This window comes from Chaetodon trifascialis, chromosome 8, assembly GCF_039877785.1.
Source record: "Chaetodon trifascialis isolate fChaTrf1 chromosome 8, fChaTrf1.hap1, whole genome shotgun sequence".
Taxonomy (NCBI): Eukaryota; Metazoa; Chordata; class Actinopteri; order Chaetodontiformes; family Chaetodontidae; genus Chaetodon; species Chaetodon trifascialis.
In genome coordinates, this window is record NC_092063.1 from 18,119,229 (window position 1) to 18,138,761 (window position 19,533).

Genomic DNA, 19,533 nt, shown 5'->3' on the forward strand with positions numbered 1-19,533 from the left:
GTCTTATGGGGAGGTGAGGCGAGCCGGCAACAACAAGCGGCACCTCCTCACAAGGCGGCCGTCACATGACAGCCGCAGGATAGAGCATCCAAGGAGCCTCGATTTTCCCGAGGACAGGGCATCATTTCAGAGAGCAGCAGTAGAATAATAGCTCCCTCTCAAAATGACAGCCATCGCTGCGGCACACCATCACAGATTGCTGGTCTATCACTCCCCACACACGGGATGAAATGACAGGCATGCCCCGCTGATAGCGAGGCATCTCAGCCTGAGTAAGTGTTCCTTCTGGCTTAGCCCGGCTTTGATGTTATTATACCATAGCAGCGCAATATTCCTCAGCTCTGAGGTGATCTCTCAAAGCTCAGTATTTGTGAAGCCGAGTGAGAGGAAAAAAAACAGGAGAAACAGGAACGCTTGATCTGTTCTGTAACACATTTCTCCCATCGCGCAAAAATTGTATTATTCAAGAGCAAATGTAGGACATGAGTGTTATCAAAACAGATCCAGCATCAGTCCCTCTGCTCAGCTGGAGAATTTCACAAATGTTAAAACACAGGCGGAATTAAGAGGGTTTTCTTTCTCTCTAATCAAAATTGTTTACCCTGAAAAGGATTATTGTCTCGTAGGATTTAGCAGTCTGCTCTATACCTCTGCTTATAAACAGCGTGTTTACAAACAAACGTGTACGAAGAGGCACAGAAGAAGAAGAAGATCAAGTCGTGTCTTGTGGTGTAACTTAGTCGTTTATTTTAATTCCACAAATTTTTCAAAAAAATTACAAAATACTCAAATGGAGAGAACACAGGACTCACAATTTTTCTTATTATTTCTACTTTTTGTTTACATTGTGTCATCCCATGGCGACTACTCATATATACAATAAGCTTCAAGATACCAGTATATATATAAATCTTAGCAGTCAGAATTTACATTCTGCTATTGCCGCTTTGAAACAAGAAGCTAAACCATTGACAACACTTAACATCAAAGGTTTTGGAGACACAAAAAGAGGGAGTAAAAGGCAAGGGAATCGCCAGGAAACGAGGCAAAGATGACGGTGAGGAGCTCGTTGTCAGGAGAGAGACAGGGATTGGTGGGAGATGGCAAGACAGAGTGACAGGTTCTTGTCAGGGAATCAAAGACTTTTTTGGATTTTTCAAAAGAGGCCATGAGTTTGATGATGTTTACAAGCGTTTAAATGTAAATTATAGTGCTCCATGGGTAGATATGGTCACTTTTAAATGCAAGTACAGTTTCTTCATTTGGTTTAAAGAAAAAACACAAAATAGCCACAGTTTCCAAAATGTCCATGACAGTCAAACAGTCTTAGTGCATGGAGCGAATGCAGAACTCATGTCATGGCTACAGCGAAAAAAAACAAAAAAACAAAAACAAATGGGAGAAATAAAATCAGAAAGAAAACCTTGTGCACTGGTATGACAGGTCAATGCGACTTGTAACAGTCAGTGGCACGCACAAACACAACACTCCTGAGGCCCAGGAGGCTGCGTGTATCCCGAAGGAACCAAGGCATACGAAAACATCGTGAGAACACACGCGCTTGCACACATTCATCGACCCTCTGCCCTCCTGGTCGTCACGTGTAGGCAGGCCCCCCTCTAGTGTCACAGTGAACATTATTACAGCCTAGCTGGAGGACGACTCGGTCGGACATGAGCCCTGCAACAAACACGGGTGACTGGACCAGCGGCTCACAACCATTCACACACTTAAAACAATCCTAAAGTCCTTTTAAAATTCAGGTCCAGATCATTAAAAGAACTTTCTTCAGTTCAACGAAATATGTTTCTGGTGTCCTCTTTAAAAGCAGTATTAAAATCTTTCTCTGTAAAAGCAAAATAAGTAATGAAGTATTACTCCATTTCATAGACTTAAAGATTTTAAGCAAAAAAAAAAAGGATAAAACCAGATGAGTGGAGCTCATGGATACTCTCTCAGTGCAAACATTGTTTTTTCTTTTTAATCCATGTGTGCAGTGTTTCAAATCATGAACTCGACAACCTGCTGCGTTTCGAAGGTGTGTGATGAATGGATGTGGGTGCGACAGGTCTGTGGTTTTACATCGTGTATGTGGGACTAAATCTAACACAGTGATGTCAGAGGAACGTCACAACTGAACCACAGCTCTCTCAAACTGCTCATATAATGCCATGGTGCTCCCCTCTGAAACAAGGGATAATGCTTCAAAACAATAATATTGGAGGTTGAAACGACTTGGTTTGGAGTCCACATCTAGTAATAATAATAATTATAATAATAATTATATGTTTATATATACTATTTACAGACTCAAAAACGCCATGCTGTAGCTCTTCTTAAAATTATGAAAAACCTCCAACAATGTATTAAAATAAATGTTGAATTTAAGATAGCACTTGTTATTTTTCCATAAATGGCCTGACCGGTCTTGTCTTTTTTTTTTGTTGGTTTTTTTGTCTTTTTTTTTTGTTGATAAGCACAGTGTCTTGTTCTAGCACCTACAAAAAAACGTCAGGGAAGCTTGTCATGCAGGAGTCTTGAGGACGTTGTCACTACTGGCTATATACCAAAGAAAGTCAATGTCTTGAAAAAATAATCATTAAAAAACAAAAGTCCTTGACAGGAACAGAAACCAAATATCAGAAGAATTCATAGACGATCCACTTGGCCTTTTCCGTTCTTCAAAACTGAATGTAACAAATCTGTAACAACTTCCCGTGTCCTACACCTGTCAGTCGCTGCCTCCCATGGCTGGTTACAGCTGCTTGTCGCTCTCCTTCTTCAGCCGGCTGAAACACAAACACATTGAGTTTTAATGTTCGGCAAATCAAAGGAACGCAAACCCAGTTCATCTGAATGTTTTGCAGTCTAACTTGTGTTGCTTGTCTGACCTGTAGTAGTCCTCCTGGCCAGGCAGTGGTCCTCCGTGCATGTGGTGGTGGCCGTGGAGCCACTGCTGCTCCATGGCAAGCCTCTGGAGCTCAGCTGACTGGGCATGCATGGCCTGCAGCTGGTGTGCTGCGGACATGGGCGGCGGCAGGCCTCCTGGTAGATCCCGTGGGTATGGAGTACCTGGAGGAGGCACAAACAAAAGATTTGATCAGGCAGTCTGGCAGAGCTCCGATTCACAGATTGGATGTGATATTACTTTTAATGAACGATGCTATTGGCAGAGAGCCTACCGAAGACTGGGTGGCGCAGCATCTCGTGTTCATGTGGTGGCTGGCCGAGGAGAGGGTTGGGGATGGCACCGGGTGGGTACGGGAAGCGGGCCAGATGAGGTCCTGCTGCCAGGGGATCTACTGCCAGGGGATGGGCCCCCGAACCTGGAGGACACACAAGGCATTCACCACCACCTTCTGGGTGTCAGAGTCTTAGGGTTCAGGGTACACTCATTACATGACAGTATATCACAGACAGTGCATGCTACAGACATTAGTGATACAGAGCTTAATATAATGTTGCTCCTCTCAAGGTTGATCAAAAGATTGCAGGGACCACTTCACTATTTTTATCCACTGTAAAGCATCTGCTTGCTCCATCAGAAACTTAATGAGGATATAACAGACTTCAATCCAATCTGTGTCTATTCTGTACATTACTACAGAGATAACAGAAGTTTCAGATCATATGGTAAATGTTTGAAACCTTTTTTTCCCCACTCTCAACCGTGATGAGAAACAACTGATTCATATTGTAGCACACTGATTAATGACCAACCTTGACTTGACAAAAAAAGTTTGGACGCAGTGTAAAACAGAAAGTGATATCTTGCCAATCTTTTATGACATATTCTCTAAACAATACAAAGACAATATATTTAATGTTTTGCCTCATCAACTTGATTGATTTTTGCAAATATCTGCTTATTCTGAATTTGATATAGCAACAAGTCTAAAGACTGGGAAAGTTGTGGGATGCTCCAAAAACACCTGTTTGGAACATTCCACAGGTAAACATGTTCACTGGTGACAGGTGAAACTTGTCAGTAAACACAGTTTGGTTGCATTTTGTTTCTTTTAACATTTCACACAGCGTCCCAACGTTTTGGAGTAGAGGGTTATATATAAGAAAAGATACTTAAATAACAGTGGCCCCCTGATCAAAAGTTAGTTTTCATCTGCTTGTAGGACCTTTTTGTACATTATCTAACCTGATCATAACAAACTCTAATATGTGCTTATATGACAATTTACTTTCATTTTATCCAGTTTTCAAAGATTCTTCAAAGAAAACTAACCACTGACTAACCTATAAACTCAAAGTTGAAAACAACGTCCTATAATTGTAGACCATTGAACTTTCACTGTTTCAACTCATCGTAAGCAATATTTTTGATACTTCTGATTAAAAAAGTTTGAATTCTTTTACACTGTTAAACACAATACTCTTTTCGGTATACTATATGCCAAAAATTCATGACTAAATAGCTAACTAAAATACTAAATAGCTTGCTAAAAATAGCTGCATTTTGAATAGGTAACAATTGATCTGTGGAGTACCCCAAGGTGCTGTTCTTGGTCCTCTACTATTTCTTAAATATATTAATCTACTAAAAACTCTTTTTCTTATCTTTATGCTTATAATACAGATTTCATTTCCTTTTCCTGTCAAAATGTATGATTACAAAATAAGACATGATAACACCAACATCACACCATAAAACACTGAGAAAATTATGTTAAAACATTCAGACGTCCATTTACAAAATTGAAAGGAATAACTAGGCAAAAAATCATCTTCAGTATCACATGTTAAATATGTGTGCAAGGGTGCGTTTGATTCATCTTCTTTCTTAATTACAAATACTTCCATTACTGTTTCCTGCATAAAGACCACACAGTGAAAATGAATTCAGACCTGAGAATGTCATTCTCAATGAGATATCTATTTTAGAATATATGAAAAACTGCTCTGACAAAAAGATCGCTATCATTAAATAAAACAAAACAAAAATCCTAACATTACCTGCCAATTTACCAAATACTCAAAAAAGTTTGGACAAAACAACTATTGTTGCCAAATTATGAGCAATCCACAACATGTAGTTTTCGACATGGACATGTTTTGTGCAACCACTCAATTTTGTTGGAATAATCTATCTTCTATGGTTGCTATATTTTCATCTGATGTAATAAGTTATCATTTTCACAGTAGCACAGAAACATTTACACGTGCATATGAGCAGGGCTTTCTTTTACCTTGGTGAAGAGGATCTTGCTGGTGGAGGTGAAGATGGGAGTGAATATGTGAGTGCTGGTGGTGGTGTGGCGTGACGTTGAACATCTGTAGACGGGCGATGGGGTCGTTGGCCACTGTGGCCATCCTCTCAGCATGGAGTCTCTCTGCAGCCAGCCTCTCTGGGTAGCTCATTTCTGGCCGCAGCTGGGGCCCGGCGAGGGCCAGCCGCTCGCGCTCTAATGGGTTCAGGCCTGGATGCAAGGAGGCAAAGGGGTGAGGGCCGGCCATGGGGGGCAACGTCATGGCCCCATGCCGGGCAAAGTGCTCCATGGGATTTGTGGAAGGGTGGAGTGTGTCCATCTCTGGAGGCTTAACCTCGAAACCAGGTTTCATCCTTTCCCTCAGCTCCCTCTCACGAATCTCCCTCTCTCGCATCTCCCGCTCCCGCAGCTCACGCTCGCGCATGGCCGGGTCAGCATTGTACAAGCTGGGCATGTGATAGGCCAGCAGGGGGTCTGCAGGGTTGAGGGACACAAAGAAGGGGTGGTTTCGATTGGTGGGCGACATGACGTGAGGTCGTGCGTACTCGCTGAGGGTGCGCAGGGCAGGGGTGTCAGGGCCAATGTACGGAGGCACAGCTGCAATCGTAGTGGGGGGGCCGTCAAATGGTGGACGCATGTGGGCGGGGCCGGCCATCTGAGGTTCACCCATTCTGCCCTCATGAGAGGAACTGGAGGCTTTCTGCGAGGGGAACAATGTTGTGTTTAGTAAGATGTGAAAGAAAAAAAAAAAAAACTACAGCCAAACAAATGGGAGACAGACAAATCACTCACCGCAGCTCGTTCCGCTTCCTTTTCTCGTTCCCGCTCTCTTTCTCGCTCTTTTTCCCTCTCCCTCTCTCTCTCCTTCTCTTCCCTCGCTTTCTGTTCTGCTTCCCTCTTGGCTTTCTCCAGAGCTTCCTCTCTCTTCTTGGCCAGTTTAGATGAAGCCAGGGGAGTGAAGTAGAAATCTGTCCGAGCACAGGAGTTGTAACCGCGGTCCAGGTGCTTGTAGAACCTGTGGTCAGGGGAAAGAAGGAACATTGAGCACCTTCAATGTTTACTCAGAAAACTGGAGTGATGTTCAAGTTCATAAATTAATACTTGTTCCAAAAAGATATAACAGGCTAAAGCTATGATATTCATGTTTAATTTTGCATTTTGAATGGCAGGATAATGTCCCATTAGATGAAAAGACAGCTTGAATTAGCTTACACTGGTCCATTATTCAAAAGGAAACAAAGTCCCTCGGCATTCAGTTTTGCAGCTTCGTTGAGTATGTATTAAAATCCTCATTGCTATTCATTGGCAGTCTGAGAGCCACTTAAGCACAAGGCAACTACAGATACTCATATTCAGATGCCTCAGTTCACTTGCATCTCACTGTAATTAATCTCCCTGCTCTCCATCCCCGATAATTCTTAGCCATCAGCCACTCAGAGCTCAGGGCTAATTGTGGCCTTGGATGCCTGTTTTGCTGAGGACATTCGATTTGTTGTTTACATCAAAGCCTTAAAATCTGAAGGCAGAGACTCTTTGTTGTTGGATGTGTTTGAGAGCTAATCAGCATCCCCCAGACAAGACAGTAAGCAGCTCAACAGACTATTGATAAATAACAGCGTGTGCAGGTGTATGTTTTCCTCTTTTACAGATAGTGTTTGGGCAGAAATCAGTGCTTGTAGACGTACCGTGCTGACTGGCTGGCATGGCTGGGCGTATTGACGACAGTGGGCTCTGGGGAGGGGCTTCTCTGAGGTGGTGGAGGGCTCTCTGGCTCTTCTGTCTCATCCAGAGGCTCCTCTTTGATGTGTACAGGTGGGAGTGTCGAGGCCGGGCCGGCACAAGTGACTGAGGCAGGCAGTGGCATCGAGATGGAGGAGGATGGAGTGGAGGAAGATGGAGGCTGTATGCCAGGCATAGAGTTTGATGAGGATGGGGGAGGGCCCGTTGGAGGTAGAACTGTATTGAAAGGATGAGACGAGAATGGCGGCTGCGGTGGTCCATTTGAGTGTGAGGCTGCTGCGGAGGGCGGCAGAGGAGGAGCGGGAGGAGGTTGGTGGCTGGCTGATGGCGGGAGGCTCTGAGACTGAGTGAGAACTGGAGGCTGAGCTGGGGGAGGCTGAAGTTGCTGCCCCTGAGGCATGAGCTGGAGGGGAGGTGGGTGTGCTGATGGAGGATGGTGGGTGGATAATGAGCTGAGGGGCTTGAGGGCAGGAGGTGGAGGCAAGTTTGAAGGCATCTGAGGGAATGGAGGCGCTGACACGTGGGATGGGTGTTTGTGGGACTGTGGGTTGGATATCTGAGGAATGGGTGTAGTTGGCGGGGGCTTGATGTGAGGCATGGACATTGGGGCAGGGGGCAGGGGCTGCTCTCTGGGAGGCTGGCCTCCACTCTGAGCAGATGACTGGGACTGGGAAGGAGGCGTGTGTGGCCTCTGCTGTGATTGGCCCGGGATTGGCATGGGTGGGACCTGAGACTGACTCACAGGGAAGCCCTGAGGGGGCATGGAGTGAGGGTGAGGCATGTGTGAGGGGCCAGGCTGAAGTGGATGTGGCATGGGAGGCATGGGCCCGTGATGCGAACTGGGTAATGACTGAGGTGGAACTGGGGGGCCAGGAGGCGGAGCCTGAGTCATAGGTGAATGTGGAGAGGGAAGCCTTTGAGGGTGGAGGGACACTCCTGACTGGATAAGCGACATTGGGCTTGCCTGGGGCAGCGGCTGGGGAGGTAGAGAGGTGGAGGCTGCTGTGGGGGAGACCTGTGGGGGCAGTGAGGGGGCTGAGGTTGTAGGGGGAGGGGGTGCTGAGGTGGTAGCTGAGGTGCCTGGCTGACACTGGATAACCGGTGGGTGCTGGCTCTGCAGGAGCTGCTGCTGCTGGGCAGAGGAGTCTGAGTCGCTCTCATTGTCGCGTGGGCTGGGGATGCTTGGGGAGGAGCTCCGGTTGTCCTGGTCAATGTCTTTAGGATCGCTACTGAGCTCCTCGTTGATGCTGCGGCCATCAGAGCTCTCGCCCTCGCCTTCCCCTTCCCCCTCGCATTCCGAGGGCGAGTCGGGCCGACTCAGCTCCTGAGGGACGGAGGAGAGAGAGAGGGATGTGCATCATAGCGGCAAGTTCATGCATTCCATCAAAACACTCTGAAACAGCAAAACAAGGACCACAAACTCACCTGTGTCTTGGACTTTTTGGCGTTGGCCCTCTCGGGCTCCTCTGTGTCTGAGGCTCCCTTCTCCCGCTGCCGTTTGGCACTCTTCATAGGTGAAGGAGCCTCCTCTTTAATCTTCTGTGGAGCCAAAGCAGCGGAGCCATTAGTGTACATTTCACAGAGACATGTGCAGAGAAAAACAAAGTTTCAAAGAGTCTACGCTGCGTTTACCTTGCTGGGCTTCTTCATGGAGTCTGTCTTGCTGTCAGTGCTGTCAGTACTTGCCGCGCTGGGTGAGGTACGTCCGCTGGAGCGCAAATCCTCATTGGTTGGCGAGGCTCTGCCATCGGGACTGGCTGTCTGCTTCTTACGACCACTACGTAGCGTCGACATCTGTTAAAAAAAGAGACAACATGAATCAAGGCTAATATTATGGCTACATAGAGAGGAAATTAAGAAGGACATTTACAATATTTGAGTCCAAACCAAATCTATGAAGCCATGCATGTCAAAGCCGTCCCTGTACCGCTGTCTCGAGGAGGTAAGCTATTTGCTTTGTACTGTGGCTCTGCAGTACTGCAGGGATAACTCTGAGGTTATGGTTCCTGAAGGTGAAAATAGAGGGATAGATGGAGAGCAGGAGCGTGTGCGTACCGAGCCTCGGTTCCGTCGGGTCCTCATGCTATGCTTCCCGCTGAGTCCATCCTCTTCCTCTTTGACAGGTTTGAACATAAATGGCGGCGGGTCCACAGGCTTCTCGATGGGGGGCAGCTCACCGTACTTCTTGAAGTGAATGCGGCAGTCTGTGCACAGCAAGATGTTCTCCCGGCCCCCGTGGTGCCAGTCCTTGGAGGCTGAGGAAAGCCATTTACAGTTGTGATATAACACACTCACAGGCGGTGAGAAGTACAAACACACAGGAATGAATTCTGAACTACAGTAATATTTCAGAATACAGAGAATGTCCTTGAGCAACTTTGTATTTCAAAATCTAATGAGATAAATATTATTTTTTTCATACAGGACCTGAATCCAGGATAATCTATAGCCCCCCACTACATACTGTAGTTACATTTCCACCCATGCACTAATGTCTATATGGGTTCACACTATAAAGCCAAAGTTATTAGCCACCCTTGTTGTGATGGCACATCAGATGGAAGCCTGGCACTGGGAGCCAGCTGTGTGGAGAGGGAAAGGATAATGAGGTGGAGAGAGTGAGCGGGCTGTGGGCTCATGTCTGATTTGATCAAATTAGTCCTGACATTTTCTGATGCCCATCTGTCACACAGTGCTGTGCTGTGCAGGCCCACACTGATCCTAATCAGGACAGGAATAGCCAAGCAAGTGCATATGAAGAGTGTGAGTGTCTGTAAAAGGAACACGGTCTTACTGGTAGTGAAACAGTGGCGGCAGGCGTAGCCCTTCAGCTCCTGCTCGCTGTCTTCACTGTCAAAGTCATCTTCGCTGGCTGAGCTGAGGTCCACTGGAAGAGAGCAAAAGAAAAAAAAACACTTCAAATACCTCTCTCGTACCAGAATATATCAGGTCGTGTCTGCCCCTTTCCTCCCTGGCTGCCAATGAAAAGGTCAAATATACGTACAGAACTCGCTGGAGGGGGGGCGGGAGGGAGTGTTGACAGGAGTTGAAGCGGTTCGCGTCTTGATGCGGCGGAAGACAGGCTGGCGGCGGTGTCTGCGGTGGGCTCGACAACTGGCAGCCTCGGGGGTCTTTTTCCAATAATAGTAGAAGGTGATTAGCTCTCCCTGAAATGAAACAGGAAAAAAATGCGGTTAAAATGGGCAGATATGTCACAAGGACACAAACATGTGGCATGAAGAGGCATCTCTTCTGACTGCAAAGAGGTGACTGAATGAAAACGGATAAAGGTCTATTTGTCAAAGTTGTTGAAAAATTGGAAAATGGACACTGAAATGTCTGCAGTTAGGCTGAATAAAATATGTGGAAAGTCAACATTAGCAGTCAGCACAGCATGTCACAGTGAAAGGCCATGGAGTACGCAAGTCCATGCCGGGATTTGTAGCTGGCCGGGCATGTTTGTGCTGCGGCCTTGTCTGTCCCAGGATTAGGCGAGGAGGCTCACTGAATGCAGGGATATTAGGATCAGTGCATTGGTGGCTGCCTGGGTGGCAGGAGCTTGAATAGGAACAAAAGAACATGTCAGGCAGAGCTTTGGCGCTACAAATAGGGAGTGAAATGGCTCCTCGCCCCTTCACTGGAAGAGTCAATTGAACTTTAATCAAACATTCGGAGGGGTGCGCTTGCCAGCGAGCGAGGCGGATAAATCCAGTGTACAAAAGGCCGCCAGGAAATCAATACCCAACTGAAACATTAACACATGCAATCATGGATCAGAAAGCACTTTGCTGAGGCAGCTTGTGCATATTAACTGCCGCTTTCCGGCCACTCTCATAATACACAAGCCTTGAAAATTGGCGACAGGAGTCAGGGACAATTATGTAGTTTCCTGTGGGGCTTTGCCCTCTTCCTCCTCACCATGAACTCTCACTTGCTCGGGGTCTTCCACAGGCTCTATAACAAATTCATGAAGGTGTGGTGTGATTGTTGGGTGAGCAGTAAGTCACCTATAATCTTTAAAGCCCAGAGGGCACCCATCTACTGTTTGAGGTCTGTTAAACTGCTGTTCAACAAAGCTCCCAGAGTTTAATGGCTATCGATTGTTTTCCTTCTTCGCTTCAGCTGAGAAACTTGACTTAAATTAGTCAGTGCATTGCTCTCTGAAATGCATTAACAGCTTTTCAGCAACAGCTTAACATCCTCTATCAAAATGTACCAAAACAAACAATGGCAGGAAAGGATTTGATGAAGTGGTGGACTTTTTTAAATGGCTATAAAAAGCTTGTCGCTCATCTCTGTTTTAACAGTAAGAGTAATTGTTAAAAGCCAGGCATTTCAAAGTAAAACAGACTGCTGTTTATGGAAACAAAACTAACTGCAGCTTTAATTTCTTATATGTTATCTAATGAAATACATAAGTACTAAAACAGGTCAGGGATTGGCCAGAGTGTTTGCTACTTTATCGCTTCAGCAAATCGTGTGAGTATCTGACATTAAATCTTTCTCAATCACTGCTTTGATTGGCAGAAAATGCTTGACTCAATGGGCTTAGGCCTATTTAATAAGATCTCCCTTCATGTGGCTCTTAGGGGAAATTCATATCTAGCAGTGGCTGTAGCACTCGGTCTTATCAGGCAAAGCAGTGCTGGGAACATTTACTGAGGGTGTCTGAGCTCAATGAAACCTTCTCGAATTTCAGGGTAAATTAAGGTGCTGTGCTGTGTTACGGTAAAGCCATTGCTCTGTCTGTTTTTTTTTTTTCCAGACCTGAAGACTGTTGCAGATGAGCACATGTGGAGTGTTGGGAATGATTCCACATGTACAGACTCAGCAGAGACAAATCAGTAGGGCTCCTTTAAACACAAAAAACAGTTGGATAAAGAAGGAAAGATGAATTGTTTACTTGTGGATCACGTACAGCGCTTCACATAGCCCTGAAAACATTTCTAGGCCACGGCCATGCCAAGAACAGAGCAGTTAACGGCCGTCATATCAGCAAAAAAGCTCTAATATGCTGCCATGTGTTTATTGCATCTACGTCAGGCTGGTGGCGGAACTTTTGAGTCGTTTCCTGCGCGCCTCCCCCTTCAGGCCGGCTGGCCAGTTGGGAGAGGAGGGCAGGGCGCAGGTGCTAACTGAGGGAAGGCAGGCGTCCTGATGTGAAATCTAATTGAAATGTGCAGATCAAAAGTGTCGAGTGGTGCCGAGCGCTGGCTTTGCTCTGTGCTTAATGACTGTTCTCAGCAGTGCCTCTCTGCCTCCTCGCTGCAGGCTGACAACCACACGGCCTCAACAACAGCTTGGCAGACACGGAGAAAGGTCACCCTGCCTCTCCATCACTTACACTGTGTCAAGTAGCATTACATTAGGCAGGGGCTAATGAAAACATTAACTTGGGCTTTTGAATGGGAATAACAGGTGCACCGATGAGCCGGATGTAAATGGGAAGGGGAAAAAAAGAACTTGTTGAGTTGAAAAGTTATTAAAACTCAAAGATCAGATGCACATCAGAGGCCAGACTTTGAACGTGGAGTTACATACGCTGTCTGTGAGTGAAGTGCGGCTGAAGATGAACATGGCATTCCTGAGGCTGAGAGAGGCTTTGCGCTGTACATTAGTGTCAAAGGGAGATTGACAGATTACCTCTCAGCCAACCTACACGTCAAATTTGGCTCCCCTGAAGCCACATAGGCATGATCTCTCACACTGACTGTGTACTTTTCTCCATCACAGTCACTTCGTCATGCTGCCATATGCCCACAGCAACACTAAAACTTTTATTACCTTGAGTTTCTTCTCTATGATTGGCTGTTTAGCCAGCAGGTTTGCCTGTCATTATTGAGTAAAAGTTAAAAATGAAGACGAGAGGAAAACAGAAACAGTTCATGAACTTTTATCTTAAACAGTTCACCGGCATCCAGTAAAAATTCATGGGAAGACTTGAAATAGAAATGCAGATTGGCGCTGGCCTCTGCAATATAATTTTTCCCCAGTCCACTAAATCACTGCAGAGCAGAACAGAGTGTGCCGCCGCTCCACAGAACATGAGATAGTGACAACATAAGCTCTGTATTATAAGGCCTTTTAGACTGCTTCCATCTGCAGGAGCTTTCTGGTCGGTGGATTATCCGACAAGGAAAGGGCTTACCCTCCTATCACGACACTCAGGGCTCCCATCCCAGTTATTGCCACTTAAAATGGTCGTCTACATACAAGCATGTACGTGTGAAATGGACGAACAGCCATGTTTCTTTAACGTTTAACCATCACTGACAAACATGGAGAGATCTTCATGAGTCGTGCAAAGACATTTCGTCTTCCTCAGTTTACTGTGATTAGGATAAATTACTTTAAAGGAAAATCTGTGCTCTTCGGAGTAACAGCTGTAGGATAATTGTATACATCGTGTCCTGGCACGTGCATGCAATTTACATCTTAAGAGTATTTTTACCTCATCGTTCTAATAAAGAGATTTATTCTTGGAACAGAGGACAACAGGTGAAAGGGGAAAATGTTCTCTAGTACAAGGGTTGTAATCCCTGAAAATAATTTCTGATGCGATGATGTCCAGTTTTGTACTTAGACACCGTGTTCTAAACCGTCTTATGTTCCACTTAGTGAGATAGAGACTGACTAAGATTAACCATGGAACCACTGCAGATTACAGTATAATTGCGGGTGGGAGAGAAGGTTGAGGCTGAGTGGGAGCGCAGGATCCTCCACTGGGCTCGGTGGTCCTGTGTGCGCGGGCAGGGCCGAGGGCGAGAGCTAAACTCATGTATTTACACCCTCATCCCCTCTCAGGCCCAGGCCTGAACAGATGGTTTCTGTTTTTCCTGGCAGATTTGTGACAGAGCCACAAAAGGCCCCTGCTTTGACATGAAGCCAAACGGTTAAGGCCGTTACTGGCAAGCGCAGGGGAAGGAGGAGAGAACAGGGGAGAGCTGAGGAGGGGGAGGGCCCAGTGTGGAGGAGAGCCGAGAGAGAGGAATAAAGAGCCAGCAGAGGATAACAATGGACAATCAACATTCACTCCAACCACAACCCTTCCTTAAAATCTCAGCGAATAAAAACCTCTGTTAAAAACTTGTGGCAGTTTAACGGCAGCTGTGAGAGTGGAGCGCGCAGGGAGCATGTGATTTCTGGGTTCTGGTGGCTGAGAGCGAGTTGTGTAAACATCCATTAGTGCAGCATGAACCTGTGCTCCTCCTGCTTCCTCCACAGTCTGTAGCCCGAGGAGGGAGGATTTGCTTCCTGATTCATTTCACTGAGGTGAAGGGGGGATGCATTTCTCTGAGCTAAATCAAACCAGGGTTTAATTATGTATGTGCTCGACCCCTGGCCTTGGCGTTCTTCATCGCCCATGACAGGTTGTACAGTGTAGCGTTTCAGTGAGTGGTGCTCGACTTTTCCATCATCCTCATGCTGACTGGGGCTGTGGGGGGTAACTTTGCAAATGCTCATGTGGTTAAACAGGTCAGAAGCATAGTTGTGAAGCCCAAAGAGCCATTTAACGTGGTCTGCTGTGGGAAAAAGTGCATGCTTATTTTTGTTGCGTCTTTTAACAGCATTCCTATTAAAGTATCTGTAAACTTTACAGGATGCAGACGACATAAAAATGATGCCCTAAAACTTCAAGGTCACTGTGAACTGCTCACATAATATGCAGCGAGTTAGCTTCATGCTAGCAGCTGGTTTTGGATTTACAAGCAAATTCTCAATAAATAAGGATTTAGCAAAATAGCAAAAATGCTAATAGAAGATCATTCCTACAAAATGACAAGAAACCAGGTGAATAAAAATAGTTTCACAGAATTGTAAATACTGTGGCAGTGTTGTTTTTCTCAACTGGCTGTTTTTGAAATGAGTAACATTTAATCCAATGCAGCTTTTTAACTAAACATTTTATTCCTATTGTCGAAGCTGCACAATTCACCTTGGAGTTTTTGTAAAATTAAATCCAGGGGTCAAAGAAGCCACCAGCCACATGCATGCAGTAGATTCAAAAGTAGACCTCCGGCGCTGTGATGCCTGGAAGCCCATTGGCAGACAGCAGCGACTGAATAGCAAAAGGACCTTGGCTGGTGGCGCAGAGTGTATGTGAAAGGAGGTTAAACAGACAACCATTCCCTGCTGCGCTGAGCCTTTCTGCTGGAGAATGACTGAATAAGCTCTGCTTTCACAGGTCAGGGATGCACATGCTGAAGAATCAGCACTCGTGTTTTTCCTGCTGTAAGCGCTTTTGCCAATGAAAGCAGATTGGATGGCAACAGTGCCTTTTTGCTGGAGGGTCGAGCCTGCGTGTTCTGCTGATAAGCTAGTCCCCAAAAACCACAACATGAAGCCTACCAAAGAACTCAATTACACGGGGAGCTCCGGCTCTCCGTGCGGCATCTATTAGGCTGCAGATTTTGCCTCCACTCCGCCGTGTTAAACTGCCTGTGGTCTGCTGGAGGAACGTCAATACATGCTGGGTGAGCTTCCATCAGCCGACAGTGATTTCACTGTCTAAACAAGTTATATCATTTACCAAACACGAAAGCTGTTCTGTCACACTACTGACAGCTGCTGCCAACTGGACCAGGCCCCTGTAGTTTGTAGCTGGTTTAATTAGTGTTTGAACCAAAGTATTTATAATCACAGTCATCCCCAAGGTTCTGGCTGCTGAGCTAAGGACATGGCAATGAATTCAATTTGACGTTTGTACAGATTGTACCAGGGCAAACATCTGCTGTGAGGTTGTGTTGAGAACACTGTTCTCCTGTTGGCCATCCTGTGGATGACAGGGCCTGGGGGTGTGTGTGTGTGTGTGTGTGTGTGTGTGTGTGTGTGTGTGTGTGTGTGTGTGTGTGGGAGGGTGTGCTCTCTTTTCTCCGGGAGAACAAGATGCTGCGAGAGCCGCTCAGCACATCACCTCCTGCTCGATCCGAGTGCCGACGCAGACAAGGAAATCAGACACAGCTCAGGTCACCCCTCTGCCCCAAAAATGACAACATGCTCTGCAGCCACAGCGACTTCTCTGCCCTGTGCTGTTCCGCCACAATTACAAGCTGAATCACGGAGATTACTGAGAATTATAGCTCTATTTTTCACATTATGGCTGCTACTCACCCTGCTGTTGGAATCGAACTGTTTGCCATCTGAGGACAGTTGTTGACTGGTGACGTTAGCGCGAAGCAAAGACACACTGTGGCTCTCACCTGCGTTGGCTTTTCTCACACGTTGCCACTGCACCTTTCTGTCTTTTCCACCTCCATGCCAAAACAAAGCAGGAACCAGCAGCACAAAGATGTCTCAACCAATCAGTTTAATGTTGTAGTCCTTTTTTTTCCAGCTGATTTTTTTCTGAGCCCGGACCAGCTGACTACACCACCATATGAATAAACTTCGAATGTTTCTGTCGCTTAATTCCACACATGAAAGTATCACTAACACGCAATGAGTTAACTGTGTCTGTGCTCATGCTATTTCTGTGCCGATATCCTGCATGCACTTTCAATATTTAAACGTGGAGTAAAGGCGAGCAGTCACGAGAGAATAAACAACAGGATGCAGGAACGGAGCCTCGAGGGGAAACTGAACTGATAAACACACACACACACACACACACACACACACGCGCGCACGCGCACACACACACACTCTCAAAGCTTTTGTTCTGTGCTTGTAAATTGTTTTACAGTGCTTCATTGAGTTTATTAGATTATGGCCGCTCTATGTTCTTTTGTGAAACATTTTTACCATCTATAAATGCCTGATACACTGATATGTGAGCAAAGAGTAAATAAATTACTCTTATTTTGGTGCAATTTATAATCTCCCTCATAGGACACAAAGGCACAATTTACTTTGTGAAAATATTACTGCTGACTGAAGACTGAAAATAGCAGTCCAGTTATGTTAATATTTGCACATGAATATCTCAGCAGCATCAGCAAGTTAACTGCTGCGGCTTGTTTCGCCGCTGAAACGGTCCGGGCTTGGTCATGTGTGGAAACAAGCCAAAAACTTACGCCTCTAATTTGATCTAATTTTCGGCTGTCAATTTCTCTGTTTGGCTGCACAGCTGATACAAATCTGTTCAGCAAATATGGTCTGTTGATATCCCCTAAAACCACAGTTTTATGAAAACCCCTCCAGTGCAAATATCAGGCACGGAGTAATCTGTGACCTGCCAGTTCAGCATATTTAGTTGTTTAAACACTGGAAGCAGCGAGCTCATGTTCCATGACGTCCTCTCTGGGGTGAAGGAAATGGTGGCAGCAAAGCCAGTTGCAGACGGTCAGACGACACACCCACTTCCCCCTCTGGGCCTTTATGTGACTTTATATAAAGCATTCCTGAGTGTTAGTCAGGCCTGGTGTGTTTACACAGCGCTGGGTGCTTACCCTTGGCACTGGCCGTTTGAGCCTCGCTGGCGCTTCAGGGGCAGCGCGGCTAATAGGGACTAGCAGGAGGAACGGCGAGGGGCAGACACACTGTACTTTACCTCTGGAAATCAGCCAAAGCGCTTTATGATCTGCCCTCCAATCTCAACGAAAGCGGCGCGGCCAGGACGTCGGGCAGGGACACCCTAATTTCTGCAACACGGTTATTTTGCAGCAGCTTAGCATAAAAGTGGAATAAGAGAAATCCAAGCCTGTGGGCAGAGATTGTGGGAAAATCTCTTTTTTTTCCCCTGACCTAAAATATCTGGACACATTGTTGTGCTCATGTTCCAGATATAGGATTTGGGAATGAGCAGGTAGAAAATAAATGGAGCTTTCCTCCGGGTATTGACTGGCACTCGCTCAGATTGGCCACACAGCACAAAAGCAAGTTCAATCATAAGCAAAGAGTGTTTTTTACCCCCACTGTGCGACAAACCGGGCTTTTCGGTGTCTCTATATTGAGCGAACGCCCCACCTAACCCCTTCTGCTCCGGTCGCTGCTACCCTCCCCTCGCTCTCCCAGCCACTTTCTCCTCTTTTCATAAGTTTAAAGGGCAGTTTATTTTCCATTTGCAGGGGAAAAATTAATCTGTCTCTGCTCTGTGGTGGTGGCAGGCCTAGATCCTGGAGGAGGTCTATTACCTTTCCTGCCAAGTAGACTCCCCCTCCAGGTTGAATTACATTAATACCTCCTTTATAGCCAATCAACTGGACTAGTCATATATTTCAAAACCAGTAAAAAAATAATTGAAGAAACCTCTGTGAGGAAACCGTATTCATACGCTTTAATCTCTTATTCAAGAGCTTCAAATTGGTTTTGAGGAATAAAAAATGTTGCATAAAGGAAGTGACACTAAAGAGTTCTTGAATAAAAATATTACATGACGTGTCGGGGGGTGTTTAAAGAACGGGGCTGACGTATCCTCACAGCAGACAAGGAAATGAAGCGGCGAGAAGTATGACAAACACCTCTGATTTTTCCTTTGATGTCGATGTCAGCGCTGCATCGGCACACTTCCAGCAGGAGCAGCCTCACAGAAACAGCAAGGTCTGCACCGCTTTATGAATCAAAATGCATATCCAGGAATAATCTAACAGCTCAGGCGCACTTTGAAGCAACGTGTGCATGTACGCCATGTTCTCTTTATTGCCAATTACAGCTGAGACAAAAACCAAGTGCTTCTCAAGCTCTTGAGGGTTTTCCTTGTGCAGAGACAAAGATTGTGGTAAACTGCTGTCACTCGGCTTGAAGAGGAGCACAAAGTCAGTGTGGCTGCCAGGTTCGGTTTTCCACATAATGATCATGTTTAATAAGGTCAGCTGTTGTTAATCATTGCTGGGCCTGGATTTGACCAATGAAACAAGTCACACAGTTGTTCAGTGCTGATTAACACGTTTGATGCGTGCGCACACTCGCACAAACTCTGACAGGAGGAAAATCCTGCAGCTCGTGTACATAAACACGTTCCTTCAGGCCTGACAGATATTAAATCATTTTGTCTCCTTCCATCAGAATGTTTGGAAGCGACTGACAAACCTTCAAACTACCATGAAAGAAGGAGCGTAACACGGACATGGCACAAGAAGCTGCGTTCCAGATGTCAACAGAAGAACGAGCCGCCAAATTCAAAGCACAGATTTGTAGCCTACTTTCACTCTTGAATTGAACACAAGGGCTCACACTGGCTAGCATATTTACTGACGCTGTTAAAGGTTTGTTGACATCGCTGACAAATAAAGAAGCTGATATTTTCAGCACATAAAAGCTGATTTGATATCTTAAACTCAAGATTTCATTTGTGGGTGTGTGTCACTAATTTATATGCTCAAAGAAGATTAATCAGGCCTTTTAAAGAAAATAGTAAGCTCTGTAATCTCAGGTGTATCCTGTCTTCACTTTCAGACACTGAATATAATTTTGTTTCCTTTAAAAACACAACTATTAGAGAGTTCATGTTGCTGTAAACAGCTCCCATCATAACCTGCTTTTCAGTCCTCGCGTAAGACGTCACGCTGCGCTTCAGAGTTAACTACTCTGAAAGTTGGCTGAAGATATGAAAAATCTCAAGTGCTGCAGTAACACTTTAGCACAAACAGCAGATAAAGAAGGCTGCTCTTCAGAACCGAGATGTGCTCTAAAC

At 45.7% G+C, this 19,533-nt stretch overlaps 1 protein-coding gene across 7 annotated transcripts in view; it reads right to left on the reverse strand.

The window, feature by feature from the left end:
• Positions 1-722: 722 nt before the first annotated feature.
• rerea (arginine-glutamic acid dipeptide (RE) repeats a) overlaps positions 723-19,533 on the reverse strand; it is a 125,350-nt gene continuing 106,539 nt past the window's right edge. For 5 of the 7 annotated variants that reach the window (XM_070967658.1, XM_070967657.1, XM_070967656.1 and 2 more), the window contains 11 exons: positions 9,967-10,129; positions 9,757-9,849; positions 9,018-9,217; positions 8,595-8,756; positions 8,388-8,501; positions 6,908-8,286; positions 6,015-6,237; positions 5,202-5,922; positions 3,183-3,356; positions 2,892-3,072; positions 723-2,789 (listed from right to left, as the gene is read on the reverse strand). In XM_070967658.1, the coding sequence (XP_070823759.1) occupies positions 2,756-2,789; positions 2,892-3,072; positions 3,183-3,356; positions 5,202-5,922; positions 6,015-6,237; positions 6,908-8,286; positions 8,388-8,501; positions 8,595-8,756; positions 9,018-9,217; positions 9,757-9,849; positions 9,967-10,129 (3,444 nt within the window). In that variant the 3' untranslated portion in view covers positions 723-2,755. The remainder of the gene's footprint in view (positions 2,790-2,891; positions 3,073-3,182; positions 3,357-5,201; positions 5,923-6,014; positions 6,238-6,907; positions 8,287-8,387; positions 8,502-8,594; positions 8,757-9,017; positions 9,218-9,756; positions 9,850-9,966; positions 10,130-19,533) is intronic. The other 2 variants (XM_070967659.1, XM_070967662.1) reach the window with 1 other exon arrangement.